The sequence below is a fragment of the Pseudophryne corroboree genome, chromosome 11 (assembly GCF_028390025.1).
Source record: "Pseudophryne corroboree isolate aPseCor3 chromosome 11, aPseCor3.hap2, whole genome shotgun sequence".
NCBI lineage: Eukaryota > Metazoa > Chordata > Amphibia > Anura > Myobatrachidae > Pseudophryne > Pseudophryne corroboree.
In genome coordinates this window covers 295,306,724-295,317,779 of record NC_086454.1, presented here as the reverse complement: position 1 = coordinate 295,317,779, position 11,056 = coordinate 295,306,724, and the positions used below count along the sequence as shown (strand labels likewise).

The 11,056-nt window shown below is 45.7% G+C and overlaps 1 protein-coding gene across 5 annotated transcripts in view; it reads right to left on the bottom strand.

Annotated features, from left to right (window-relative positions):
- The window catches only part of LOC134970185 (protein DBF4 homolog A-like), a 22,053-nt gene extending 10,997 nt beyond the window's left edge, over positions 1–11,056 (bottom strand). Inside the window, exons 1-8 of one of the 5 annotated variants that reach the window (XM_063946204.1) lie at positions 10,918–11,056; positions 9,787–9,879; positions 6,191–6,266; positions 6,034–6,079; positions 5,669–5,749; positions 4,477–4,564; positions 2,648–2,857; positions 1,499–1,835 (exon numbers count right to left, since the gene is read on the bottom strand). In XM_063946204.1, the coding sequence (XP_063802274.1) occupies positions 2,744–2,857; positions 4,477–4,564; positions 5,669–5,749; positions 6,034–6,079; positions 6,191–6,266; positions 9,787–9,792 (411 nt within the window). In that variant the 5' untranslated portion in view covers positions 9,793–9,879; positions 10,918–11,056 and the 3' untranslated portion in view covers positions 1,499–1,835; positions 2,648–2,743. Of the gene's footprint in view, positions 1–1,498; positions 1,836–2,647; positions 2,858–4,476; positions 4,565–5,668; positions 5,750–6,033; positions 6,080–6,190; positions 6,267–8,709; positions 8,864–9,786; positions 9,880–10,917 lie in introns of those variants that run through there. The other 4 variants (XM_063946203.1, XM_063946202.1, XM_063946205.1 and 1 more) reach the window with 4 other exon arrangements.

Sequence of the window (11,056 nt, the reverse complement as noted above, 5' to 3'; positions counted from 1 at the left end):
CATTCGGACGCACACAGCCGCCGGCACTGACATTACTGTAATGTTGTTCTGTCATTTTGGCGGTCTGGTAACTAGTGTTACTCTATAATAAGATTAGGTCTGGCAATGACGGAGATGGCCTCTGCCTAATGCTGCACTCCTGACGCATCAGCTAATCCATCCCCACCAGCCCTCCTGTGTGTCCCTAGACATGGAACTCCACCATCGCCAGCTTTACCCGAGCGCATGGAGAGGTTTCTCCCCTCTCATATGCCCAGAAAGCAGCAGTGCCAGCACCTGGAGAGAGTATGGTGCGATTCCAAGATGGCAATGGCACCCGCACTGCTGGAGGTAAAGGCTGTTGCTTTGCCCACGCTGACCTCTGCAGCATCTTTCCCTTTAACAGCCATGGCTTCACCCAGTGTCGTAACTAGACATTGCCCCCAGTGCCAGTAGCTCACACTTAAGGTGGAAACACACTGGTAGATATATCTGCTGATCAATGGATCTGCAGATATGTCTATAGCCGGATCGGGCAGTGTGTTGTGCATATACACTGCCCAATCCATCATGACTGATGTTACTAACTGGGAGGGCAATATAACGGCTGATATATCGGCCAGTGTGTACCCAGCTTAAGACATGTCAGGATGTGTTCTCTCCCGAGCAACAGCGTGAGGATTGCCATAAGCAGCATTTGCCTGTCATGACAAACTGGATGATTTGGAGAATCGTTAACACGAAACAACCTCCACATTGTGGGACTGGTTGAACTGGTTAAGGGAGAGGCCCTAACGTGCTTTCTGAATACCTCACTTTTGGATCTTCATGCCTCCTGTAGCGATATAGTGAAAGAAAGAGCACGGCACATTGGCCCTACTACCCTAATGCCCGCCCTAGAGTTACCATCCTTCCAGTAGCGGATCTTGCCACAGGCAAGCAGGACTTTTGCCCGGGGCGCCACCTTCCGGAGGGCGCCGGCGCCATCCGGAGGGCGCCGCACCATGGCAAGATCCGCTGCTGCTGTGGTGCCCCCCGCTGCCGCTGCCCGCTGTCCTGTGAAGGAAAACTAGACGCTACGCGTCTAGTTTCCCTTCGTGGGCTGACCGCTGTGAAGGGAAACTAGACACTATGCGTCTAGTTTCCCTTCCTGGAGAGGACCTTAACTGTAATGATGTGCGGTGCGCGTTGACGTCATCGCGCACCGCACATCAAAGGTCCTCTTCACGAAGTGAACTAGACGCTTAGCGTCTAGTTTTCCTTCGTGGAGAGGACCTTTGCTGTGCGGTGCGCGATGACGTCATTGCGCAACGCACATCCTACTACAGTACAGGGGGGCGTAACTGGCCACGCCTCCTGTATGAAGCCACGACCCTAATTCCGCCCGGGGCGCAAGAAGCCCCGAAACCGGCCCTGCATCCTTCAGTAAAAACATATAGGAGTACTGACCCCTGGTGCTATGTTTATATCATAAAAAATCAGAACTTCCATGCTAACCGAAAGCAAATAAATGACAGTTTATTGCATAAGCGTAAGATTAAAATTCATATGGTGACCTTCTCAATTATGGTGCCTGCATAATATAAACAAGAAGGAGCCGTATATAGATCACTAGCTCTGCTGCATACAATCTATATATATATATATATATATATATTTATTTATTTATTTATTTATTTTTTTAAAGATAGATGGTGATAGTGATATGCTCACAGAGCTTTTTGGTGGTACATAAGGATAAGGTTTTTCATATCCGGCTGGAGATACGGGAGTCGCAGCAGGTGACAGCAGAGCATATCGGATAATGGCTCCCAAGCAGTCCAGCACACACAGGAGCTGGGTGAAAGTGTTTTGATCTATAATTAGAACAACAATATAAATGAATATAGATTAAAGGCATAAGATATGAATACTAATAATTGTTAATAAAAACGCAGTCTCATAAAATATATTTCATATAGTGTTTATACTACAATAAAAAGGGGAGGAAAATATTTGCGCATGCACCGGACCCGTACTGCTCATGTGTAGAACAGGTCTGTGACGTAGGATGCAGTAAGGCGTCAGACTGTAAGTGATTGACAGTTTGCTGCCATTTGGAGGCGGGGAGGAGGCAGCGGCTGCCTCCGTTTCTCATAACAGAAGCGTGTCGCTGTCATTATGGGGAAGTGCCAAAGATAGGATCACCATCCGAGATCCTGGATTGTATAGGTGTGTGCCCAGCAGGGTCGGACTGGCCCACAGTGGTACAGGGGAAACCCTCGGTGGGCCTCACTGCCTGGGGGGCCCACCCCCTCCTCTAGAATCTTCCAGATTGTACACTTGAATTATAAATTAATTGCATATGTTACATTATACACAGGACTATGGTATATTTTCTACAGTGCATTGCTGTTATGAATCTGGTACATTATCATGTGTGCACTAGACGTATTTACTATATATATTATTTATCAATGGGCCCAGACCATGCACTAATGATTAGCCAAGCATCTAAGAATGGGCCCCTACCACTGCATTTCCCCGGTGGGCCCTTCACGCCCCAGTCCGACACTGGTGCCCAGCATTACACACCCTGCTCTATGAGTAGCTTAATAAGATACAAGTTTATATTGTTTTGTGTAAATAGTATAACAGAATGTGAAAGTAAATACAGAAATCATGATACCTTCAGTGCTCCTCCCAGTCCGCGCACAGGGTGGCAATAAGGTCATCCAGGGCCTTGTAATCTTGGCCCTTCACAACGTTTTTGTGCTGAGGGCTTTCAAGATGCTCCAATATGGAGACAAAGGAAAGAAATGTGCATCTGAGAATAAAGATCTTCATTTGTATTTTCCCCAACAGAAGACACATTAATGTCAGTTAGAAAGTGCAGGACCTGTATAATGATTAGGGCACAATTTTATTCTGGTCACTACATCCGTTCATTCTAGAATAAAGTTAACATAAAGATACACATAGCTGTCCCCACTACCGATTTATTTATTTTTAAACTAGTTACCAGCCCGTCAAAATGACAGAACAACAACACAGTAATGTCAGCAATGACGGCTGTGCGTGCTGAGTGGAGCGACACTTGGATCGCCTCCATCGGACGCCATCTAGTGGCCGCTGCCATGCACAACACTTGAATTGAGCCTTTTACTATACAGGATAGAAAAGTCCCTTGTGTTTAGAAAGTAATGTGAAAAGGTGTAAAAGGAATGTGATAAAGACTTATAATGGCCCTAACTGTGTGGAGTTTGTATATTCTCCCCGTGCTTGCGTGGGTTTCCACCGGGTATTCCGGTTTCCTCCGAATAAATATTTACTGGTTGGTTAATTGGTTCCCACCAAAACAAATTAACCCTAGTGTGTGTATGTGTGTGTATATGTGATCAGGTCATCTTAATGTATAGGCACACTGGGCAGCTGCCCTGGGTCCCACAATTCTAGGGGCCATCAAGCAGGGGTAGGTGGTGGTCACACAGTCAGACCAGAGAGGACTCATTCTCTACCTGCCTCCCAGCCTGAGGCAGCATGCTGATTGGTGGATGGCTGGTGCTATCCACCAATCAGAGATCCGACAGCCCATTTACTGTATGGAAGCTTGTGGACAGACATTGCATGACCGTAGGAGGAGCATGTTCTAACTTTTTAATGGTTCCTGTGAATGGGTGTGTAGGGGTCCCAGTGCATTGCTTTACCCAGGCCTATAATGCTGTTAGGGATTATAGATTGTAAGCACTACTGGGGCAGGGATTTATCTGAATAGTCAAATATTCTCTGTAAAGTGCTGTGGAATATGTGTGCACTATATAAATAACTGGAAATACATAAGTAAGGGACACAGCTTTACATGTGAGTTACCCAATAACCACCACAGTGATACCAGGTAATGCACATCCCTGATCCCTGCACTGAGGGCCATTACAAGGTTTCTCGGCATTATTTGCAAAATTTTAGCCTACAGCTCCCCCCCCCCCCACCTTCTCATACCCACCACCACCGACCCTCCCACCCACCAATACCCACTTTTCAGCCCGTCTGAATTAAGTTTAACAAAGGTACATCTCTCAGAGCTACCCTTAATTTTGAGATAAGTAAGCTCAGGGCTAAAGACTCTTCCCCACTATGTTCTTCTCCAGCTCCCCCCCGCATACTGCGCTTGCTCCAGTTTTCCGTAGACGGGAGATTGTTATTTCATTTGGAAACCCCCATCTAGAAATCCTGCATTTGCCCCTGCACTCTGAACGCTGCAGACAATTATCATGCCCAATAGACACAGTAATAGGCAGGACATCCATACTTCCCTACTGTTCTGGATGCCTGGTAAAGTAGGCAACTCTTCCCCTCGTCCTGTGAGCAGCCACCCGCAGCCGCCCACTTCCCGAGCACCTCCTACCTTGCTGCCCCCTCTCAAAGTGAGGATCCCCAGGTCATCCGCTGCTCCTTACACAGGATTGTAACTAATACCTACTACACTAAGGCAGTGCACATACATCATTCAGTACTTACTTCTTCCAGATCAGGGTAGATGCACCTGCAGCATTCGCAGTACCCTGGCATCTTGGTGGGGCCCTGGTGAGCTGCGGTCTTATGCTCACTGAGGGAATAACAGTCAGATTAGAGGCAATAAATACAACTACAGCAGCGCATTACATGCCTTCTAATAGCGCCATAACCAAATACATAACTAAATCTAAAGAAAGAGTCCGCTCAAGGAGCAGTCACTGTCAGCAGCAACATGTTACACCTACATTATACACATCTATATGGGGAAACAAGCTGATTTATCAAAGAAACAGCAGTTGCCGGATTAGGGAATCTCCCTATGTACCATTCCCTGCAGCCTGTGATGGCCAACTCCTGGTATCACCACGCTGACCATCACCAGGGGATCTCCTGCAATAACTTCCGCTGGCAAAGCTGGTGACACTACTTGCTGCACATATATAGCAGGACAGCGGTGTTACCTGTAGCACAGACTGCCCATCTCAAGGTGGTAATAGCAGATGAGGTGCTCACAAAATAATTATTATAAACATAGAGCATCTATTCTCTTTAGACTGGCGGCGGGATGTACTAATAATCTTTGAGGGCCATCGTCTGCACTGATCGCATATGTACTAACATATGCCATTAGTAATGCAATGCAATGGCAGTGGCCCCCTGCATAGATTGGGTGTGTGGCTGCCTCCAGGGGTCTCTGTCACCTCCCAACACCGGGAGGCGACATCTTCTGTCAGTCCCAGGCTCCTCCTCCTCTTCCCTGCAGCTGGAAATACAGAAGGCTGTGTTCCTGGGGGAGGAGTAGGCTGGGATTCGGGACTACGACGGGAGCTGCCTGCATATAGGTATGGGGGGGTCGACGTGAGTGGCGCTGGGCGGCGGGTGCGATGGGATGCGGTAAGAAGTCCATAGGCTTCTATAGGGTATCTCCATAGAAAGATGGCTATACCTTCCGCAAAGAAAAGTGGCAGCCAGGTCTTAGTACATTTGAAAATGCGGTAAAACACACGTAAACAGGAGTTTTACTGCTTTTTTCCTTTAGTACACCCCACCCTAAGATTCCACAGCTGTACATACATGTGACCTGGGTCATGTGTGCACAGAAGGACCCTGACTGGCCCCCAGAAAGCAGCTCATTAGATTTTCTATCACTCAAATTTGATAAGTGGACCTTAAAGTATAGCAAGATAAAACAGACCTTTCCTTGGTGTCCATTGGGTGACTAGGGCCATAGGGACACTCAAATATAAGGCGAAGCCCAAACAATGGTCTGTAGTGGCTGTACAGGAAGATATGAGGTTATATTATTACAGTAGTGGTCGCTGACTGCACAGGAGAGTGTGGGAGGGCAGACAGTGATGGGACATACAGTAACACTCTCACCGCTCAGCTGAATGAAGAAGAAGAGGAAGAAGAAGAAGCTATTTGGGATTGCTAGTTAGAAATATGAGTTTTCTACACTGGTAAGAAAATGAAACGTATAAAACATATCACACATGTATAGGCACACGTATGTCACACGTGACTGATCATACATTGGGTGTATGTGACAATAACACTCACCGGCTGACATCTTCCACTTTAATAAAGGGATCCATCAGTTTCATAACTAACAGAGGAGAAAATGATTAAACAGATAAAACACCAAGTACGCGTCTTTTATCATTATTATCACTGAGTAAAGCAACATATATATAAAAGATGGTATAGAAGCACTGACCTGGTATTGGTTTGGGCTCCGGCTCTTTCACTTCTAGCGCTGGAACCTCCTGCGCCTTAACATCCTGCGCTCTAACCTGCTAAAAACATTACAAATTGTGAAAACGTAGCATAGAATAACCAGCAACAGACTCCAAACTCAGAAGAGGTTTCATAAACGGGCACCAAGGAAAAAGTCTTGTGCTGAAATATATAAATATATGGCGTTAAAAAATCCCAAAACAAAACTCTGCAAAAGATGACTACTAGGGTTAGGCTCACCATACTATCCCTTTACATCGGGCCACTCATGAATTACACAGGTTCTGCGGCTGATAAAAGCCAGATGAAATGCAGGATTAAAGTCGTCCAGCCACAGAACCTGTGTAATTCATGCGTGTCCCAGTGTAAAGGGATAGTATGGGAAGCCTAAATATAGTGTACATTCTGTTTAAAGCAAGAGGTTGTTTTTTTTCTTCTATAAATATAATTATTTTAATTGTAGATCTTAGCATGCTGCATTAGAAATCAGACTGGTGCCCTTGAGATGGGTGGTATTCTTGTGACCGGCGGTCAGCAGACCAATGGTCACATGACCTCCCCCAAAATCCCGCCCCCTCACTATCCCGACGATTGGCATGCTGACCAACAGGGACTATTTCTTCTTGTGGGTACCCACGACAACCATAGAGTGGGAATAGAACCCGTGGCAACCGCAGGTCACCACCGAGCCTGCAAGGGGCTTGCTGCACTCGCCCCTCCCCGCTGGGATCCCGGCATTGGTATGCTGCCAGGATCCCGGTGTCGGTATGCTGACCGGCGTTCAGGAGACCATCGGTCAGCCATACCACATCCCGTGAGACTGATGGAGTTAGTTGGACACTGACTTGCTATGATTTTCCATTTCTTATTTAGGGATAGTCTATAGCAGAGGTTCTCAGATGCGGTCCTCAAGGCACACCAACGGTCCAGTTTTTAAGTATATGCTTGCTTGGCCACAGGTGACTTAACTAGCACCTCAGTCATTTTCATGTAACCATCTGTGCTGAAACCATGAATATACCTAAAACCTGGACTGTCAGTGCCTTGAGGGCTGCGTTTGAGAACCTCTGGTCTACTATAGCTTCCATAAAAGCAATGGAAGATGCTGCTCACATGAAAAAGCTGTGTTCTGCATTTACCTATTCAGGTGTTTGATACTATACAGCAGGGGTGGGGAACCTCAGGCCCGAGAGCCGTATAAGGCCCGCAGAGCCACTTGATCCAGCCCGGCCAGGCTCACCTAGCCGGGCGCCCGCTGAGATTTTGTTACTAGTGGGCGCCTGGCTTCTTACCCTCAGTAGCAGCCGGAGGCAGGAGCTCACTCCTGAGCTCCGGCTTCCGGCTCTGGCAGTGTGCGTGTGCTGCTGTGCGGTGTTATGGGAGAGATGTCATGACTTCTCTCCCATAGTTCTGAGGAGCGAGCGTCCAGGCGGAAGGCAATGGTCTGGAAGCAGGAGCGGGGCTGGTGAGTATTGTGTTTTTTTTTTTTTTAATGTGTGTGTAAGCGTCGCTACTAGGGGGCATATCTAATTGGGCATAACAACTGACTGGTGGCATATCTAATGAGGCATAACAAGTGACGGGGGGAATACTTACTGGGGGCATATCTACTGGGCCATAACGACTGGGGGTATATCTACTGGGGGCATAACTACTGACTGGGGGCATATCTACTGGGGGCAGGTTCATTTTTAAGTTGATAATTTTTGTATGGCCCCCAAAGGATTTTATAAATATCCAAATGGCCCTGGCTAGAAAAAAGGTTCCCCACCACTGCTATACAGCTTTAAACGATTACATCTGTAAAAGCATTATGGAGTACATAATATATTCATTTATTAACAGGTTTTTGTTTTTATAGTAAATGCTTACTGATTATTGTTGAGTATACGATGGATCCAATTTAATTATATTAACAGAGCATTTCATATTTATTAAATTATGTTGGAAATATAATTAATTGTTAATGGGGCCAAAATTGCAACACTTAGAGGCAGATGTACTAATCCTTAGAGAGTAATAAAGGGGAGAGAGATAAACTACCAACCAATCAGTTCCTAACTGTCATTTTTCAAACACGTCCTGTAACATGGCAGTTAGGAGCTGACTGATTAGTTACACCTTATCTTTCTCCAAGCTTTGATACAGCTCCCCCAATGGTATAGGAACAGATGTAAATCTATATAATAAATGAAATTGCTGATGAAAATGATGTCATCACAATAAAATGTAATGGCAGTCAGAGGGGAGAGGCAGAGAGGAACAATATATAAAGGTCATAGTAACATTGTTACTATAATCCCTAATTCACCTTCATTCATAAAAAAAACAAAAAAAACCCTGAAAAATGTTACATAACGCCTTCATCTACTCGCCTATTCATATATTCTCTGTACAGCGCTGTGTGAAGTGTATAAATAAATAATACTGGCACTATACAAATATAGTGAAAATAGATGGTAATAATATTAAGAATATAAATAGAAATAATAATATTACCTTTACAGGTTTAGATTTTTTCATAGGGCGAAAACAGCAGCAAAAGCAGCTAAAAAACTGGCAAAACCTGGACGGCATGTCGGCAGTTATCTAGTCCAAATAACTAGTGAGCTTCAAACCCTTGAACACGGCAGTTGATGCAGTGAGCTGGGAGTTACCATGGAAACATCTATGATGTAACAATGGTGTCGGCAGTCAGGCTCATGGCTGCTCTCCAATTTTTATTGATCTTTGAATATATTTTGTAAATTGTTGACTTAAAATAAAACTTTTTTTTGTTCTGATCATTCTTTATAATTTAGCACTATAACTGTAGTAATGAGGTATGTGAACGTATTTATACTCCATGTGCATGCCAAGAATTTATACATCGCCTTTCTGTCAGCTGGAATTCCTATGTCCATTCCCTCTCAGTGTATACTATTCCCTACTGTCTACACTTATCTCATTACATTTCATCTGCCATAACGCCTAATTATATGTGTAGCAAATAACTACAGTGCTGTGTGTGTGAGTGACCTCAGTACCGGATTAAGGTCAGCGTGGGCCTGGAGATAATATTTATGAAAGGCCTATTGTGTGCTGCCATAGGGGGTGTGACCAGCACTGCAGGGGCGTGGTCTGCACAGGGGTGTGGCCTGCACAGGGGTGTGGCCTGTGCTGTGGGGTGTGGCTAGCTCCATGCAATGCATCGCTAGTGTCTACCTTCAACTTCATGTACTAAACGTCAACAGAGTACATGTCAACATGTTCATCATGTCAACACAATGTCAACATCTAACCCTGACATTTTAATGTTGTTAATGTGTCACATGTCGACAATTTGTCCATGTTGACATTATAATATTCGATATTCTGGTGTCAACATTATTGATGCTGACCTACTGAGTGTCCACCTAGTAAATGCATGCCAGATATTTGTTAGTAAATAAGATAAATCTTGTGGGTCAATCCGTATCAAATGGTCCAGAATTAAATTAATTGGTTGCTTGACCATTTGTTAACAATGTTATTTTTTGTGTGTGGTGACCCCTGTAAGTTAGTAGTCAGAAACCACATTACTTTATTTTTATTTACCTTCATGTGAAGATGGCGGCCATTTTTGTATCATGGCATGACATTTTTCTGTTGCGGATGTTTGGAGTAAATGCAATATCTCAGCCGCACGTACTGTACAAGTAAACAGCGAGAGAGACAACAAGCGATAAAAAGCAAAAAAGAGAGCTTGAGCGACAGAGTAGAGAGAAATAAAATACCGTATTTGCTGGCGTATAAGACGACTTTTTACCCCTGAAAAACATGCCTCCAAACGGGGGGTCGTCTTATACGCCGGGGGTCGTCTTATACGCCGGGCGGGAAGTCGCGCTGTGGGAAGTCGCGAAACGGGGGCGTGGCCTAGCATAAGGGGGCGTGGCCTCGAGGTCGGACCGCCGTTTTCAGCAATCCAGGGGGTTAAGAAGGTGATGTTGGCTGCCCACCCCACTTCCCCCGTGAAGTGCCTCTATCTGTACGGTGAGTGTACGGCTGCCGGCGGGTGAAGCTGTGTGAAGTCCGGCTCCTACACAGGGACAGGAGCCAGGTGCTGCACGTATTGTTACAGTGCAGCACCCGGCTCATGTCGCTGAGCAGGAGCCGACATTCAGCAGTGACAGGCGGTGCATAAGAAGGGGGGGGGGGGGGGACAGCGGCTTAGGCAGGGGGGACAGCGGCAGCACTGCAGGGAAGCTTTATGTGGTGGGTTAATACTGGTACTAATACTGGTACTACAGGTACCTTGGATTCATGGGCGGACTAGACAGCTGCTAGTGACAGGGAGACGGCAGGGACCAATCCAATCAGGCTTTGTATACAGCCAACAGCCAACCACAGTACTGATCCATTGTACAGTACAGTATAGCATAGCAAAATACAGTGTGTTGCCAGAGTTCCTCTGGGTTGTGGGCTGCCTGCCTGTGTTCCTGAGAAATCAAATCAAATCTGATGTTCTTTTACGTTTTATTTGGTGTGTGGAAGGTGTGCGGAAGAGGGGGTAGTCTTATATGGCGAGTACATAACAAACTCTATATTTTGAGTGGAAATGTTGGGGGGTCGTCTTATACGCCCAGTCGTCTTATACGCCGGCAAATACGGTACTAAAAATACTAACAAGAACAGCCTAGCTAGGAGACATGCAGCAAAAACTTTGTTACCTAATTAGCAGACACTTACAGGAGGTTCTGATCCCCTTCATAAGACCGACCATGGCTATGTAGCAACAAACGTCTGTATAACTCCATGGTACGCAGTGGTGCAAGTAGAAATATTTAAACTTCACAGGTCCAGATGCGTCCGCACATTATTCAAGCCC